This window comes from Sinohyriopsis cumingii, chromosome 12 (assembly GCF_028554795.1).
Source record: "Sinohyriopsis cumingii isolate HCF-2022 chromosome 12, ASM2855479v2, whole genome shotgun sequence".
NCBI lineage: Eukaryota > Metazoa > Mollusca > Bivalvia > Unionida > Unionidae > Sinohyriopsis > Sinohyriopsis cumingii.
The window spans coordinates 127,675,408-127,695,298 of record NC_142972.1 but is presented as its reverse complement, the minus strand read 5'-3'; the positions used below and the strand labels follow the sequence as shown (position 1 = coordinate 127,695,298).

Genomic DNA, 19,891 nt, shown 5'->3' with positions numbered 1-19,891 from the left:
CCCGAGAACGAGGTTATTGATGGTCCCCCAAAAAGGTTCTTGGCATTTGGGCGAGGAGAACCTCAAGAACATCATCTTGGTGTTGTGGTTGTAAAGAGATCTGTACTACAACGATAACCATACATCAAATTTTCATGGGTTGTTATACAGTTTGCATATACCAGCAAACACCATTACTGAATGAAAACTACATTTAGTCTCGTTTCTATTCCATTAAAATGTCTTTCTTGTACAACTCTAGCACAAATAGTAACGGCATTGGGCCACTCCCACAGTAGTTTCTCAGTACTAAATATGATAACAGAGCGAAACGGGTAAATATAGTCTATTTGTATATTGCTTTGTTTGAGGTCTTTCTCGATCATTGATTTCTTTATCAAGGTCAGTAATGGAACTGGAGATCTGTTCAAGTGCTATTTGAGACATATTGAGAATTACGCTGTTGTCGTCTGTAGTTTAAATTCTCGTCAGTTCTATGAGATCAGATCTTGGCATGAAATTACTCAACAGCTAGTCTTTTTAATTAATAGTGAATCACCAAACAGAAGGTAAGTAAAATTAGTAGAAATGATAGTATTATTAGGTTGAAGAATTATGAAATTTTAATGACAACACTAGGAGTAAGAAGCCTTTATTAACGTTATGGTTTGAATATTATCCATGGGCCTAAATCGATAACAATCATAACGCACATTTAAATATTGATCTTCAGGCATTCTATTGTTTAAGTCTGTATTTGCGTTGCTGTTGTATAAAACATCATTACTAATTAACGAGAAGAAATATATACCCTGGATCCATTCCGTCCTCAGCCTTGCGTTTGTTAGTAGCTACAGAGAGCAATGTTTGGGACTTTATTCGTAGAAATTTAAGTTTGTGAACCTTCTTGGTGGTTGGATTTTTAATTTTTTTTAAATGTTTGATTATGTTGCCTGAAAGGCGTCATAACATAATTATAACAGCGAATTCATTCCATAAAGGACATTAAAGGCACCAAGTATTATTTTCTTAGATGGACAATGATCATTTAAATGAAGCTGAAATGTACAGGTAAGCTGATGAAAATCAAATCGTAAATGTTATTCTTCATGACCAGGTGCCTTCTGCATAGCTGTATCTCCTACGTAAGGGTCTCTCTATATTGAAATGCGTCTACACGTATTCGCAATGATTTAAACTATACCTTTCCAATAGAACAAGTTCGAGTACATATTTTATCTATTATTTTCTTTTGAGATAACGAATATGTATCAAGTTTTCAAGATTATTATTATTATTATTATTATTATTATTATTATTATTCATGTTATTCTTATAATGACTATGATGATGATGATTGTTGTTCTTGTTATTATTGTAATTGTCATTTTGATGACGACGACAAAGATGATGATGGTGTTAATGATTATGAAAATGACTAATATTTTTCCTATTATAATTGTTTTAAAATCATATTTCATATTATATTAGTCTTTACATGGGCTTTAATTATATTTATAGTTTCATGACACCCATTGAGACGTGTAGTAAACTAAAGACATGAAAAGAAATATGAACTTTGTATAAATAACGATGTCGAAGTAGAATTTACTATTTTCTTAAACTGTCCAGGATATATATCACCCATAAATCTAATATCGATCCCTATTATTGGCAGAAATCAAGTGTGTATAAACTACTAAAATTATTTTAATATGAAGATTCCGTATAAAAATACCCAGGAAAATATGTGTTCCAGCTTGTATAATTGGTCTCCCTCCCTTACTCTCTCTCTCTCTCTCTCTCTCTCTCTCTCCCACACACACACACACACACACACAATTCATGTCTCTACAAAGATTTCCTATCACCATTACTTATTCCTTTATGCATTAATGCATCATATCTTCATTATATATTGTTTTGACAGTGTGCCTTTTGCATGCATGAAATGAATGAAATTCTATTCTGTTCTTTTTTAATCTTTACAAATACGGGCCAGTCGGTGACATGCTATAAGCTTTCCTGAAAATCGTAACGCACGAGAATGCGAAAAGGTGATATTTATTATCTTTCAAAATGGTGGGGATTGGGGTGGGTGGGAGGGTGGGTGGGAGAAAGATTCCCATTCAGCAACTTCTTTTTGGGAGGAGTGCTACCCAAATTAAATTTTTCGGTGAGCGTGGATGGGTGTAAAGAATTTGGTAAGAAAGTAAGTATGTAGAAAGAGAGGTTAGTGGGTACTTAGATATATAGATGACATATAATGGTAAAGATAGGACAGTAATCAGCCACGTTTCTGTTTGCCTTAATTGAATTAAAAAATTCAAGTTTTAATATCATATATTTGCCATATATATATATTACATATATGGCTGATCATATCTCGAACTAAATACACTGGCCCCACGGTTCCTTGATTACGCTTTTCGTTCATTGTAGGTAGCATTCTTGTTTGTAATATAATACCACAGGTACCAGTCTTCCTCAATTGACCTAGTTCTCACAATGAAAGATTAAAACAGCTAAACACAAGAAAAGATAAAACCTACGAGGTCTGCATGCCAAAACAGTGGAATGCGATATCTATAATTAATGCTGAAGCAGTAATTACGTAGTTTCAATCAACACTATGTAAGGTCATAGCGATCGTCCAACGTCTTGACAACTCAAGTTGTTGAACTGTTGGATACAATCATATTATTATTATAGTAGATTAATAATAAATACCATGACAAAGAAATTCTCTCCCCAACCCCAACCCCCTTAATTCTGGGGTCACTCACAATAATGCATAAAAAGCATTGTTTGACGGGAGTTTGTGCCTCTCCCCCAGCCTCGCCTTCTTGCAGTTACGGGGGTTACTTGGACGTGGAATATATATATATATATATATATATATATATATATATATATATATATATATATATATATATATATATATATATATATATATATATATAGTAAGCCAGTCCCAATTATCAGTTGCATGTCGTCAATTCAGCAATTTACCAACCGATTCCTACCGCTCCGGTGGCCTAGTGGTTACAGCGTCCGCCTCGGATGCGGGAGGTTGTGAGTTTGATCCCCAGCCGAGTCATACCAAAGACTTACAAAAATGGTACTAACAGCTGCCTCGCTTGGCGCTCAGCATTAAGATGTTAGTGTTAGGACTGGTCGGCTTGGTGTCAGGATAATGTGACTGGGTGGGACATCATGCTTAATGTCTGCAGCATGATGCCCCAGTGCTAGACTTCACTATAAACTGCCACACTGCAGATATCATAGCGGTATGACTGAAAAATTGTTAAAGCTACGTTAACAATCCAAACCACATCACATCACACCAACCAATTCCAACCATATTACGACTGTAAACCAGTCTCAAACTTTACTGTTTTTGCTGGTTGATTTCCGATTATAATTTACCCATCAACCAACCCCAAGAGAGTCACGCGGGCACAGTAGTTAGTATGCAGGAATCACGAACGAAAGGGCGTGGGTTCGAATCCTACTATCTAGACCAGCCTCAGGCAGATACCGTGGTGTGTCCTTGGACAATGCACATTATTCACAATTGCCTCTGCACTAAATAGCTTACCAATCCAAAAATGTCAATCGCTTTCAGGAAAATTCCAAAACATCACCTAATTGAAATAGGCCTACTTCTCGCATATCGATTTCGAACCTCCTTCTCTGTTTAACCTATTTTGTAACAGGCAACTAATTAGCGTGTGAAGTGCAGACCCAGCATATTTATTTGTAGAATATTTAATAAGATATTTATAAGAATGAGGACAGCTGACTGGGTGATAATAATAAGTGGAAAATATTAGCTTTTGTCCAGAACAAGAATAACAGTCGACAAATTATTCTCAATGGTAGGCTTGAACATAGAAACATTTTCATTTTATCACTTCTGCTGTATAGATACTACCGGAATATAACGAATATGTCTTTACCAGTAGTGGGCGCCTATAAGTGAATTTTCACACACACACACACACACACACACAAAAGCGCGCACACACGCACGCACGCACACGCACAACCACCACCACCAATAATAACATGAACGCACATCATATCATTTTTATCGTTTTAGGGGTTTATCGTGTATTGAATGGTAGCGTGTTTTTGATGGTTTTATACTAACGTATTTTTGAAAATATTACCAGTACAGTCTACGTGGAATTGACTTTAGCTGTCTGTCCCATTTCTAAACACTAACTCGCTTCCCGGTCAAAGGTCACTTGATGCGACCAGACTGAAACCTTTTCCATGTTTGTAATTGTATCGTCGAACTTGTAAGAAATCGGTAAAATAATTTGGAGACGGTTGCTATTATGGGTATCAAATTGTTGTTATGCAAATTTTCATACAGCGCGTACATATGCACACTAGTGAAATATATGTTATCACAGTTTTACAATTCACACTTTTCTCTCTTTCACTCTTCTTTTAGACAAGTCGATTTTTCTTTGATTCCAAACACAAAGATTAGCCCATGTTTTGTTGCTTTAAAAAGAATTATTATCAACTTGTCACAGATTCGTTTCTCTATTCGCTGATTTTCATTTTACGTTATCAGAGATCATAATCTCAATCACGAGTGTACGAAACTGAAGCACAATTATCTCAAAATTGCCTTGACCCCATAAATTTGAAGCAAAAAGCTCCAAACAAACAAAATCAACACCCCCTCCCCAAATAAACTGAATTAACGTGTAGGGAGGTCTGAGTTTTTTAAAATTATGACAGTGTTAGAAATGATTATATTACGGGTATAAACTTAATTGATACTAACTATTGCGTTTTATTTTATCTCGGAGTTGTCATTGTTTATTGGCGGATTATAGTATGATTTGGGATTTTTTAAAGAAAGAATTGTTTACTTACGTATTGAAAAAATGTAGGGTACAGTTCTCCGTGCAAAACTGAAACATAAGTGTCACTGAATGACGCATAACAGGGCATACCAATTTGTGCATCAGCGTTGTTGTGGGGGTGGGTGGATCGTCCAATATATTCCATGTACTTTGCATTTTCCCTGCTCCTGCTTTCACACCAGTCAATATTGACTGCCCCCTTATATTTTACTATTACGGATATTGTAAACAATGTTACTCCAGATTTAAGGCATACTCAAGCAATCCAAAAATCAGTCCCATGAAAGAATAATTTTTTAATCTATATAACTTTTTTCTCTCTTACTCATAAACACATTTACACATGCACACAAAAATTCAAGCGCACTTGCTTTGCCATAAATGTGCGTGTGTGTATGTGTGAATTGTTAGTTCGTATATCTCTGACGAATGTGCCTTTATATCAGAGAGCTGTTTTAAGAAAAAAGGAATCTTTCAAAACTTCAAATTTTAGCGAATCCTTTGGCAGCTGCATTTTTATTGGTTACGTGTGAAACATTTAAGGCATGCACGTGGCTGTTAACCTTGCTGTCATAAACGTGATAATTACACAAAAATTCAGTTAATAATTTGAAGTGGTAGGCTAACACATCAGCATAAATGAATTTGTGATGGCTTTATGATTTGATGACAACGATGGATGTGGAAATGATAAATATTTCATTGCGAGATAATTTCCAATTCTTTTTATAAATAGGGCACTACAACTTATTTCCAAGATCAAATTCAATATCAGTGCTACCCCATGTGTTACAGCTTATTCAGAGATATTCTTCATTGTTGTTTAGCGAATACAGTAAGATAGTTGTAAACACGCGTATTCATTCACGATAAATTCTTTCGTTACAAAACGAATTTTCAAGATGTCGGCTAGGTATAGAGAGGTTTGTTTGCAAAAACACAAACTAGGTTAATAGTTTCTTTTATAAAGGCGAGAATACACTCATTGTTAGCTAGGATATTTTAAATCTGATGCGAAGTTTTGGTGAGACGAATCTTGCTACTTTAGACAAGCTATACATGCCCAGGTCTCTCTCAGCAGTGTAAATTCATTTAATAAGACTCATAATCTGGAATACAAGAGAGGTTTCCAGTGTTCTTCAACGCTGGCTCATTTTTTAAAACCGAAACAGAAGTTTCTGTGACTTTGTCCAATAGTTAACAATATTTTGGCAAGTCACAATTTGGCATAAAAAAAAGATATTCCAACTGGCGTCGAGCAAGTGCTGCGATCATTGGGTTCATATGAAAGACAAATGTAGATTGTGATGGGATAGGGTTGAGGTGTGTGTGTGTGTGTGTGTGTGTGTTTGTGTGTGTGTGTGTGTGTGTGTGACATATCATGTGCATCATGCACATAGCATTGTTAAACAGCATCCCTACGTGCACAAATTATGTGTGACCGAGGTACGTCTCGCTTTGAGTTGTTATCAGTGTAATTTTTAAAATTCAGTTTTGAACGAAGACAATTAGATAAAGGTTATGATATGCAATTCAAACGGTATTTTACGGTATCTTAGGTAAACTCCTTGTATATTTTACGGTATCTTAGGTAAACTCCTTGTATATTTTACATTATCGTAGGTAAACTCCTTGTATATTTTACGGTATCTTATGCAAACTCCTTGTATATTTTACGGTATCTTAGGCAAACTCCTTGCATATTTTACGGTATCTTAGATAAACTCCTTGTATATTTTACGGTATCTTAGGTAAACTCCTTGTATATTTTTCAGTATCTTAGGTAAACTCCTTGTATATTTTTCAGTATCTTAGGTAAACTCCTTGCATATTTTACGGTATCTTAGGTAAACTCCTTGCATATTTTACCGTATCTTAGGTAAACTCCTTGCATATTTTACGGTATCTTAGGTAAACTAATTGTATATTTTACCGTATCTTAGGTAAACTCCTTGTATATTTTTCGGTATCTTAGGTAAACTCCTTGTACATTTTACCGTATCTTAAGTAAACTCCTTGTATATTTTACATTATCGTAGGTAAACTCCTTGTATATTTTACGGTATCTTATGCAAACTCCTTGTATATTTTACGGTATCTTAGGGAAACTCCTTGCATATTTTACGGTATCTTAGGTAAACTCCTTGCATATTTTATCGTATCTTAGGTAAACTCCTTGCATAATTTACGGTGTCTTAGGTAAACTCCTTGTATATTTTACGGTATATTATGTAAACTCCTTGTATATTTTACGGTATCTTAGGTAAACTCCTTGCATATTTTATGGTATCTTAGGCAAACTCCTTGTATATTTTACCGTATCTTAGGTAAACTCCTTGTATATTTTACGGTATCTTATGTAAACTCCTTGTATATTTTAAGGTATCTTAGGTAAACTCCTTATATATTTTACGGTATCTTAGGTAAACTCCTTGCATATTTTATGGTATCTTAGGCAAACTCCTTGTATATTTTACATTATCGTAGGTAAACTCCATGTATATTTTACGGTATCTTATGCAAACTCCTTGTATATTTTACGGTATCTTAGGTAAACTCCTTGTATATTTTACGGTATCTTAGGTAAACTCCTTGCATATTTTATCGTATCTTAGGTAAAGTCCTTGCATATTTTACCGTATCTTAGGCAAACTCCTTGCATATTTTACGGTATCTTAGATAAACTCCTTGTATATTTTACGGTATCTTAGGTAAACTCCTTGTATATTTTTCAGTTTCTTAGGTAAACTCCTTGTATATTTTTCAGTATCTTAGGTAAACTCCTTGCATAATTTACGGTATCTTAGGTAAACTCCTTGCATATTTTACGGTATCTTAGGTAAACTAATTGTATATTTTACCGTATCTTAGGTAAACTCCTTGTATATTTTTCGGTATCTTAGGTAAACTCCATGTATATTTTACGGTATCTTAGGTAAACTCCTTGTACATTTTACCGTATCTTAGGTAAACTCCTTGTATATTTTACATTATCGTAGGTAAACTCCTTGTATATTTTACGGTATCTTATGCAAACTCCTTGTATATTTTACGGTATCTTAGGGAAACTCCTTGCATATTTTACGGTATCTTAGGTAAACTCCTTGCATATTTTACCGTATCTTAGGTAAACTCCTTGTATATTTTACCGTATCTTAGGCAAACTCCATGCATATTTTACCGTATCTTAGGTAAACTCCATGTATATTTTACGGTATCTTAGGTAAACTCCTTGTATATTTTACGGTATCTTAGGTAAACTCCTTGCATATTTTACGGTATCTTAGGTAAACTCCTTGCATAACAAGATAAAATCCAGATTCTTTTCTCTTCTTCTTTTTGTGCAACACTCTTGCAGGAAGGAATCTATTGTTGCAGTTACTATTGGAGAGAAGCAATAGTACCTGACGGCTGCAGGAGTGATTTTTGGCACACGTTACCATAGCTATAATATGATCGAAATAAGCACTTAGATATTTCGGTGATCTTGGTTGAATTATTTCTAACAGTGAAACAGTTTTCTGATCACCGCGCCTAAATACTCTGAACTTCAACCTTGAGTCTTTACATAATCGGAACAGTCGTACTCTTTCCTTATCAGATATATCTATTTATAGGGTGCACTGTCGGAAGGGTTCTACATAAAGGCAAATGCCTGGTCCATATTTGTGTAACCACTTTTTGAAGTGCGTTTATTTAGACAGTAATATACTTTAACACAATATATGTAAATAATTGTTGATGGTGTTACGGCTCTAAGCAACAGAAAGAAGCGAAACCCAAAAGTTTTGTCAAATTCAACAAAAAATTTATTTCCCATGAATACCAAATAAAAATTTAAAAGACACACACAGTACTGTGAATTAAAATCTCAAATAATCCTAAATGGTCTATCACAAGTCCAAAACAATTAAACGTTCTGATTGAATTCCAATAGTCATGATTGTCCTGATGTGCCAAAATAATGTGATCCAAATTGTTTTTGAATGGGTTTTCAGTAATCCCAGAGTAGAGTTTTATTCCAAAAGTCAAAAAGATTTTGTAATTCCAACGAATAACTTAAATAAATGATTCCTCAAAATATATCTGAACACAACTGTAAATGATTCCATAGACTGAACTTAAAACAGGAATAAAGACTTTGTTTACAAGACCTATATATACTATTTCACTTGACCTAAGACAGAATAGAATTTCACAGGGAAAAGGCTGAGCGTGAACTCATATCAAAGTAAACATGTACAAAACAATGACAAAAGTCAGGTAGGTCAAACCTTTATACTAAGCCATGGACTAAGGTCAAGTACACAATATAAATTAAATATACATAAGAATGGCGTGTCATCGAACACACGTACAACGTTATCCTTATGTTTTGGAGGTGGTTGGTTGAATGGAATGTACTGGTATTTCTATTCGAAATCGTAAGTTTATGACAAATATATAACCTAGAAATAAAAAGAGACATTAGAAGAAAGAAGAAATTCGGTCTAATTAATATCGAATAGGACAATATATCATCTCGTTCTGTTTCGAATCAGTTACATACAAACACGATAGTAATAAGTCAGCAAGATACACGCACGCACGCATACACCCATTTCGTCTGACAGCCTCCACGTTGGACGTGTTACCGGATCTTACCATAGTCTCAAGCGCTGAAAAACATTTTGCACCTAGGAATGCACGAACTAGAAGAAAAAGATCTGTTTAATACAGTAGCATGTTTAGACATCATATTGTATTTTTGAACAGAGAATTTCTGGGTTTTTTTCTCTACTAGTTTACGTCGTCTCATATTTAATGGAGTTTTATATGACAACAAGGAACGTAACTATATTTAGTTTTTGATACTGTCCTGCACCATCTCGTCAACTTTTAAAATTTGTTGAAGGATGTGTTGCTTTTACCTTGTCACTCACTACAGTAGCTTGAGTTAATGTTTGTGACACAGTAACACATTATTATTATTATTATTATCATTATTATCACTTTGTCACCTGAATACTCATCTGTTCATTCAGAAGGAAATGTATATGCAGTGGTAGAAAATGAGTTAGCTCACCTAAAAATGAAATATGCTGACTAAAAAATAATAATTACAGGTGGTTTTATTGCCTATTCCGGAACGGGGCCAGATTTATATTATATACATTAATTTGTAAATATTTAAAGGTCTACAAGAGTCAGATGCACATTATATATCATAATGTTCATTTTTTTTGCTAAATAACTCAGAAATGTGCATTTTAGATGTAGGTTTTAACTCACAGAGGAGAAAATTAAGATTATTTGAGCATACATCGATGCTTTACGGAAAACGCTCCGGAAATATTTATACACTTCCTGTGAAAAATCGGATTTCCGGAAGTGACGCACAGTCGGGAAGTCACGCAAGTTTAGCGTATGTGATGATAATGGCTGATAGTAACGACACTAGCGAATTTATGGCAAATTTGTCATGCTCATCTTCGTCGTTTGAGGAAGGTGAACCCCTTGAAGATGGCCAGCCTCATGAATCTGAAGAAAATTCTGCTCGTTATGAAGTGAGGTCGTACATCAATTTCAACCCGAGCGAGACGATGATCAAGGCCCTGAGGAGAACATAGTGCATGATCAAGCTGAGCAGCACTTGGGCTCTACATTCTGGTAATTACTATTATCATTATTGCAGTTATTACTAATTATTACTAATCTTATTATTCTTTCGTTAATGTTATTTAAATTCAATAATGAAAAGAGAAGTAAACAAATTTGAGCAAAAGCTTGTTGGATGTCTTCAGAGAAGATTTTCATTTAGTTTAGTTCATCAGTAACTAGTGGTGTTACATTTTAACATTTAAGACTCGGCCTACGAGAGGTGACGAAATAAATACTTTATTAATTTTATGACTCAAGTTTGTCATTTTAAACCACGATGAAATGCAGACATTGAATGTACCTTTTAATCCAGCTAATGGATACACATTTTTCTACACCCCCCCCCCCCCTGGACTGATGATTAGCCAGCGTATTTTTCCATGTCGGTTAAGGTGCACAGTACTAGTGGCAAATAATGAATAAATGTTTATAGGGAAACTCATAATGAACATAATATAATACATTTCTGATGAAATGTGAATTTCAGTATTGTGGTACAAAAGGTACAACAAAAGTCTTAACATTTATCACACACACACACACACACATATATCTGTGCGTATGTGTGTATGTGTTTTGCAAGAGCTACAAGTTCTCTAACACAATAATTGTAACAGAGCGTATTTACCACGTATATTGATTTATTCAGGTGTTTGTGTGTAAATTGAGACAGTAAAGAAACAGTAGATGAGTGTAGATGCTGTAATAAGATCAATGTGATTTTCGATAAAACTGAGGTGCTCAATGTAGATTGTATCATCGATCATCCTGGATTTCAGACAGTTTGCTTGGATGAATATTTCATGGAAGCAACATACTATGCCTACAGACAGCAGTATGGAAATCGCGAGGAAATTCTATCAGACTACGTAAACAATTATGGGCAAAATGTACTCACAATATTTATGGCGCAAATATCAGGTCCCTTTTGGGAAAAGTGATTCTTTTATATTTATGTGTATACAGCAAAGTCACTCATAAATTCATGAAATCCCTCATTCAGTGAGAAAATGTGGAGTTTTCACCGAAACCTTTCCAGAATAAACCTTGCTAGCATCATTTGTCTGTTATACTGGGAATTATCATGAAAAACTCTAACTTCACTCCAACAATAATTTCATTTCTTGAACAGTCTCTGCACTATGACATTTAAAACATATTGTTGTCTGTTCCTATTCACTTTAAATTCATTTAGCTTCCTACCATTGGTCGTAGTAAAATCTAATTTTATACTAAAGGTCTCGACTCTGAAAACGTGAAATAAATACGTTAAACCAGAATAGGTGACATAATATAACTTTATTCATATTTCAAGTCTAAAAGATGTTGCATATTCTATTTTCAGTTGTAATAGACAAACTGCATACAGACAGCTGGTAAGATGGTGCTGGAGATATCTTGGCCGTGAAATCCGAGTTGCTTTGCTATCTTGTGAAGTAGATGCAATCAGGCAGAAGTTCCCAAGTGAAGGTGGTAACTCCACAGGTTTCAAGCACTTGTAGTTATCTTGCAAATCGTGATGCGAGAACCTGGACAGCCATCGACTTGTCTGGCCTCAGGGACTGGCTGCATAGAGATGGTGGTAACTATCAACTGACTGGTTTCCTAACCATTTCCTCCAGTGCTGCCATCAACTCTTCAATATATTATGAAAGAAGAAATGTTTCCCGCCATAATTTAAGAAAGAAGAATTTCATCCACTGCCTATATGCACGCTGAAAATTTTATCACAAATTAAAAAAAAAGGAATGAAAGTTAAAATGGTATTCATTGTAACAAACATAAATATTATTTGAATATATAATTATTTTGTTACAATATATGATTTTGAATATGTGCTACAAATATAAATCTGCACCAACTTTATTTCGATAAAAATCCAGGACTTTGTTTTGATTAAAATAAATTAAATCAAGCTGCTTTGCCATCATTTTGAGTGTATGCGATCAGGTGGAACTTCTAAGTGAAAGTGTTAGGTACATTCACTTCAAGGATTTGTACTTTGCGTGCAAATGGGATGTGTAAGACTGGACAGCATTCGACTTGTCTGGCTTCTGGCGTAGAGATGGCGGTAACTATCAACATATTAATATTAAGAATTTCATATCAAATCAGTAATGATTTCATGCATGCTGAAGTCATGCAATTTACATTACCCTTTTCCAGAGGTATTTGAGTTGAAGCTTGGATCAATAGGGTCACTCTTATCTGGTTTGTAGCTTGAAACATCGGACTCCCTTATCATGGAACACTCATCATCAGTATCATGAACATCAGTATCAGGGTTTGTGTCCGGTTGATCAAAACTGTCTATTTTGTTCTCCATTTCACTGTCTATGGGGATGTCTAAAGAACTCTAAATGCCTTTGCTCCATCTCTGTGCCGGACATTTACCTGACAACCTGTGAAATGTGAAATATCTTACATGTGTATACTGATTATCATTGTTTTCACACAGATGAGTAATTCTCATGAATATGCTTATCAATAACAGTGTATTATTGCTCAGGAACAAAAAGTGGACAAGTGCTTGGTATACTGAGACAATTGCTTGCACGATCATACTGAACTTAGGTAATAAAATGTTACCTGTGCCATTTGCTTGTTAATTTTTAATGGTGAGATTATAACTGAGTCACTTTAATCATTGAATTACAACAGTACACATGCACAGCATGAACGAAAGATATTACTAAACTTGATGAGTTGAAATATCTAGCAGTGGAGTGTGCATTCATTCATGGAACTAGTTACATATGTATTATTATTACCAAAATCAATTTGCTTTCCTCTCACTAATGCTTGAATTCTCTTGGATCTCTTAAGTATCCTGTCAGTCTGACATTTCAACAGCAATACTGCATGACGGTGTGTCTAGTCCCTCAAACAAAAGCAATATATGAAAAATGTGTTTGGCAAATTCTAGTGAATACGTTTGCATTAGATAAGGTAGTCACACTTTAAGTTTTATGTATGTTTGAACAATAAATGACAAATGCATCAAACCTCTTTCGTTACGTATAGAAACTATGGCTGATCATAATGTATGGCATATAAGCAACACATTGCAGAGCTTTTCCGCAATAAATAATGACAAATATGTATTGATTTACTAGTATGCTATCATATATGAGGTCATATGAAGTCGTATGAAGGTATACCAACCATTTGAGCATTGGAAATGCATGGAAAGTTTTCGGTGACATCAATATGCACACCAGGATATGTCACACCATCTATTATTGACTGTGTGATAGGTGTCTTTTGGGTTCTCTCTTGTACAAAATTTTCTGGATGCCGGTTCTGAAAAATCTCTTTTAACACCTTACATCATAAACAATATCAAAGGCTAAATTCTTGTTATATTACCTTATATCATTCTGTACACAATGTGAATAATAATAATGATCATAATAATAATAATAATAATAATATACTTTCCACATCGAGCAAACATTACCATTCACATTTGCAATCAGTGGGTTGTAGATGTGAATCCAACCTAGACCAGGATCCACTGACACAATAGTGTATATCTAAGCAAGGAAGGTAATTTACTCCCAGAGCCTCAAAACTAATTAGTCCTTACAATTAAAAACAATCAACACACCAACTATTCACACCACTTAAGCATGAGAGGAACACTTGTGATATATCATTATTATTATTGTTGAAAAAAAGCAACAGACAGGAAACGTACTACGGCACCCACAAGTATTTTTTCTAGGGTGAGGACCAAACAATGCGGGGTATATATACACACATAGATATGATAAAGCAGGTTTCATATTTGGGGGTGGGGGGTGGGGTAAGGGCGGACTTATCACGATTTGCAAACTCACTCCCACTAAAACCACACTCTCGCATTAATCGATAGTAGGCTAGGTATATTTGTTGCAAGAGTTTAGGGTTGACAACAAATAATACAGTATGCTAAAATATAAAAAATTTGTTACCCTTGCTCGCTCTTGTTTTTGAAAAGCTCCTCTCGGGCTACGTGTTATTAGGCCTGCTGTAACCTTGATTTTTGTTGATCTGGTGTGCATGTACTCTGGGTTATCGGGTGAGAAAACACACTTGGAACTGCAATTGGCAGGAGTCGTTGGCAGGAGTCGTCTAACGGTCTTAATCCCAAATGACTATTTCAGTTTAGGGGCGGGATTAAAATCGTCTTCTCTGAAGTGGTCACTGCAGACAACTTGACTATCTCTCCTTTCACGTGTCGGCTCAGTCCAGTCTTTTCTTGTCGTTCGTATCTGTTTAATCCATTGTTTCCTTGAAACAGGATTAGTAAGAAATGAGCGCAAACTCACTCCTTCTCGTGTGTATTGCTACAACCTCCAACAATACACCTTTTTGCCATTTTTTTCCACACACTGCTCCACTTGTTGAACGTAACTACAAAGAAATTGGAAAGCTGTGTTTCCTACACGGCGTCACTTTCGCTTTGCATTACGGAAATTACCGAGCGCGAAATCAGCTAGGAGCGTTTTGCCTCCAACGATAAAAAATCGATGTTCTGTAGTCATTATTTTCATTAATGATGAGGTATATGACATAATACCTATACAAATCGCTTCGTGAAGGTTAAATTTATAACATAAATAAAAGTCGTTTGAGTGCACTAGTAGACCTTTAAGAAAACGTAGGGGTAGATTCTATGCAGTATTTATTGGCTTTGAAAAGCATTTGATAGGATAGAGAGACGTTTACTGTACCAAAAGCTAGTTAGTGAAAATATTAATGGAAAACTATTAATACTCATTAGTACAATTCATATTGATGTAAAAGCATGTGCTAAGTCCAATAGTTTTATTACCGATGTTTTCAATTACTCTTTGTGCGTGCGCCAAGGTTGTGTTTTAACGCCTTTACTTTGTTCTTTACTTTGAATGATTTGAAATCCTTTTTAGCTGAAGGAAACAGGAGAGTGTCTGTAAAAACCTTAGAACTATTTTCACAATTGTATGCAGATGATTTAATTGTCTTTGCTGACACTGCTTACCACTTGCAAAATATACTCAATAGGTTGCATACATATTGCTTAAAGTGGAAATTAAATGCGAGTATGAAGATAGAAAAAAACGAGTGGTTGTATTTCGCAGAGGTGGCTATCTCGAAAGTTACGAAAAGTGGTACTAAGGCCATACAGATGCAACAATTGAATCATATCATAAGTATTTAGGATGCATATTTTCTTCCAAAATACTCTTGGTATATGTGCCAGAAAACTCTCTCTTTGCAGTCGCTGAAGGCTGTGTATATATTGAAACAAAGTCTTTCAAAATTTGGCAGATTTGCTGCAACTGGATTGCTTCGTCTGTTTGACGCGAAGATACCTCCCATTCTTAACTATGTGGCTGACGTTTGGGGTTTTAATATGCCAATGATATCGACAAGGCTCATTCATCATTTTGTAAAAATATCCATGATACATCTAAGTCTATTCCAAAAGCATTCGTATATAACGAATTAGGAAGAAATAGTATGCAGTGTATAATATAAAAACGGAAATATTGTTTAAGAATTCTAAAAATACCAGAAGACAGATATCCTAAACAATGCAACGATTTATAGTTAAGCTATTGGAGGGGGGGGGGGGATGATTACTGAGCTAACTATCTTAAAAAGCTTCTATTTACATTTGGATTTTTTAATGTTTGATGCACTCAGGGCGTAAATTATGAAAATATATTTCTTAGATTGTGTGAAGATATTTTTAGGCAAAAGCTGCATAATGAGATTAAGTTGATGGAAAGACTGCGTTTCTATAGGTCATTGGGAGTAGAATTTACTTGTCAAAAATATCTGGAATTCTTGGGAAATAACGATCTTTGTTATATAATACCTATACTTAGAGTAGGGAACTTGCCAATCAGAGTAATACGGGAAGATATGAAAGTATCTGCTATGAGGAAAGATTGTGTCAAATTTGTAACGTTAACATCGAAAATGAATTTCATTTTATTACTGCTTGTCCGCTATATGGAGAAATACGAAGAAAATTCTTACCCACCTTTGTATATATAAAAATCCAACTTTATAAAAATATAGGTCCTTTATACACAGTGATACTAGCAAAATTATGATGACTAATTTAGCAATGTTTACTATAAAAGCCTTAAAGATTAGATAAACCGTTTTATCAACGACTCCTGCTACATAAGACTTTAGATCAATATCACAAATCTTGCTCCGTGCCAGTTTTAGGGTTACCCTTAAATCCTTTTGTTTGAATACTGTGCAGTAGATACCTGTATCTCACCTATATCCGAAAAGAGCAATAATTATTACTTTCATGTATATTACTTCTTATAAATACGATGTTCTTTTGTTACGCACTATAACGTCTTTTTGTACCGCATGATGTATGGGCATGTATCATGGGCCAGTGGCCTATATTACAAAAACACTATTATCATTTGCATTATTACTATTATTATTACTATTATTATTATTATTGCAGAGGAGGATGACTACATGAAATCACGAGTTACGTCATCGAATGTGAAAGCTGAGGAAAGACATTCGTAAAGTGAGGTGTCGCGATAAAAATCATGCCTTGTCATTGGGGTGCTTTGTTTCGCTTGGTAAAAAACTCCAACACCACAATATCAGAAGAACATGTTCAGTCTTATTCAGTCAGGAGATACAAGAAAAATGACAGGAAGACAAAGGTCACTTTACAAAGAAGACACCTTCTGGACGAAGATGAAAACATTGGGAGTGTTGATATTGATGGCGCGTCCTATCGTGAGAAGAGTGGAAGTTTCTCTGGGTCATATGCTGGAAGCGTTCATAGCAAGACATCACAAGGCAGTTTCGTCCACAACGACAGTGTAAGAAGACTTTTAAGTCAAGACAAAAAGCAAAAGAGAAGAAAGCTTCAAGATGTCTTCAACAGTCCATCTTCTGAGAAGGAGAACTATTCGGATGAGAAAAGTTCAATTTGGGACCCTTTGTGGTTAAAAAGGGTCCAAAAAGATCCTTATGAATGTACCCAATATTCATCAAGTCACAGTGGGTTCTCTGCAAGAGCTGCACCTCGATCAGCTCATTCTTACATTCAATCCAGAAACAGCAAAAATTCCTCTTTAGGGTGCAGCAAGACATCTGAGGAAGATGGTCAGAAAAGCAAGAAGGGTCATATATACAAAAGAAATGTCAGTATGTGTGGCTACGTCCCGAAGGCGGTGCGAAACCTTCAGTCCTCATCAGCGTTAAACGGGGAGAAAATTGATGACTTCTTTCTTAAGTGCAGATTAGATGATGAACAGACAAAATTTGCAAGTACAGAACAAGTACGTCCCAGAGTAGTCTCCCTTGCGCCTCAAATGGACATTTTATCAGAGGATTCGGAGGTTATGAATGATGAATTTCAAAATGATGCGCAAGACGAACAGCCAATAATGGACGGAACAATTTCAGAAATACACACTGTTTCAACAAATCCCCACGAAGCTTCCCCTGTACATGATATGCATAATATTGTTCTTCATGGATTTGATTCTTTTTCTTTGCCAAGCAGGTACGCAAATGATGCACAACACAAAAACAGTATTGCTGTAGATAGTAGAGAACGGTACATATATTTGTTTGACCCGGTCGGCACGATTCGCTCAGAGGATATTTCGGACACAAGTGGATTCACAAAAGAATCTCGAGAAATTTGTAACCAAGCTTGTGACACTAGAGAGGTGAAACTTCCGACAGAAAAGGGTTCAACAGATAACACCAATTTACTGCTGGGGTATGCTACACCATACAGCAGCCAGTCCATGGATGGTACTTGTAACACTACAGTAAAAGTGCTGGCACAACCAGGAATTAACCCCAACGCTTCAGAAGTCACACCAGATGTAGAGATGATGACAAGAGGCGATAGTGTGTTGCATGATGGACCTATGGGAACATCCGATGAGAAAATGTCGTCGGTACAAACTTCTACCAATTTCACATCGGACCATTCGCTTGATCATTATACAGTGGTACCATCGTCTTCCGCAAAAATGGAAAATGGTCCTGTTCATAAATTGTCCCGTGATGTGCCGTGGAAAGGCAATGCCGATGTTCTCTATTAATCCTATCCATAAATCTTGTGCATAACTAAGAAGCGTGTAAAACAAAAAATACGATTGATTTTGTACTCTCAGACATGGTGACCAAACATGAACGTTTGGGGGGAAAAATTCTCAAATTCCATAACTCTGGGGGACTGTGAATGTCCTGCAATGGGTAGTGGATTGTGAAGAATTGCATGTTTAAAGACCCTCAGAAATTAAAAATGTTGAAATGGTTATATAATATAATACTATACATAAAGAATGCCGGCACGTTATACTTCTATATTACTTATATTTGCATTTCATGAGATATTGTCGATTTCCGTCGTAAATGTACAGAAACAAGAATTATGCCATCGACAATAAATCGGCAAATGAGCTCAGGCTTCTTCCCTCAATTCTTCTAAATATTAAAATTGATGAATAGTCCACAAATCTAACTAAAAATCGTCAGTTAAATCCTCACCCTCCCCTTTTGACCGAAACGATTGTAAAATGAAGGGTGAAGGTATTTTACGTATTTAAAAATTAGGACTTTACATGTCATTGGAACATTTTATGGCTCTTTTCCTTCAGAGCTGAAGACATCTGTGAAGGAGTCTATTTAGGTCATTCATAAACGTGTGTTGTGTGTTTGAGCTATATTAGACTTTCTTTGAACTCATGAAATTGCAGTACCGTATATACTCGCATCTAACTTGGATCCAGCTGCAAACAAAATTGACCCTGACCTACCGTCTCATATTGCTGTATGCAGTATCTTGTTTATTTTACTGCTACACACGAGTGAATATGACACCGACTGAGTAGCTCACAACTTTTGGTGATGTGTGCTTAGTCATGGGGAATAAGTGCTTGTGTGTGCAGGCAAGGCGATGGTTGCCGTTTGTGCACGGACCTGGGTTCGAATCTCTGTAGAGTACGAATTAAAATTTCTCTAACCTGTATGATAGCATTATTTGTATTAAAATATTAATTATGCCTACTATTACCAAACATTCTTCTATAGAATCCAGGGATAGCACTTTCCGCTTTGTCTGGTGTCTATTTGTAATTCTCTCTCTCTCTCTCTCTCTCTCTCTCTCTCTCTCTCTCTCTATATATATATATATATATATCGATTGCAGGTTCTGTGGTATCGCGGTGAATATTGAGGTTTTCGGTAATTTTCTGTCTAGCTCCAGTTATCGTTTGCTTATCTTATATACACTGGTTAACCATAAGCTTCCAGCTCTGTTTCACCAGTTTTATCTCGGGAAAATGTCGGAACTGCTATCGAGTACACTATTTTGAAAAATGCATCATGAATTTCACTTTTTC

At 35.5% G+C, this 19,891-nt stretch overlaps 1 protein-coding gene and 1 long non-coding RNA gene across 6 annotated transcripts; one reads left to right on the top strand and one right to left on the bottom strand.

Annotated features, from left to right (window-relative positions):
* Window positions 1-341: 341 nt before the first annotated feature.
* On the top strand, window positions 342-19,518 carry LOC149787429 (uncharacterized). 2 transcript variants are annotated; one of them, XM_089978041.1, is made up of 2 exons: window positions 342-548; window positions 16,975-19,518. In XM_089978041.1, the coding sequence occupies exon 2, from the start codon at window positions 17,066-17,068 to the stop codon at window positions 18,587-18,589; it is 1,524 nt and encodes a 507-aa protein (XP_089834167.1). In that variant the 5' UTR covers window positions 342-548; window positions 16,975-17,065; the 3' UTR covers window positions 18,590-19,518. The 2 variants fall into 2 exon arrangements, with proteins under 2 accessions (XP_089834167.1, XP_089834168.1); XM_089978042.1 differs by lacking the exon at window positions 342-548 and adding an exon at window positions 845-1,050.
* LOC149787430 (uncharacterized) lies at window positions 11,789-17,021 on the bottom strand. 4 transcript variants are annotated; one of them, XR_016425165.1, is made up of 3 exons: window positions 13,280-16,979; window positions 12,665-12,910; window positions 11,789-12,144 (listed from the first exon to the last, which is right to left on the bottom strand). It is a non-coding gene; the product is annotated as an uncharacterized LOC149787430 (long non-coding RNA). The 4 variants fall into 4 exon arrangements; XR_016425166.1 differs by having other exon boundaries at window positions 13,674-16,979; XR_016425167.1 differs by having other exon boundaries at window positions 14,465-16,979.
* Window positions 19,519-19,891: the final 373 nt, after the last annotated feature.

Bases quoted from the DNA above. Each gene is read 5' to 3' on its own strand.
- LOC149787429 (XM_089978041.1), top strand. From the start codon at position 17,066: ATGCCTTGTCATTGGGGTGCTTTGTTTCGCTTGGTAAAAAACTCCAAC.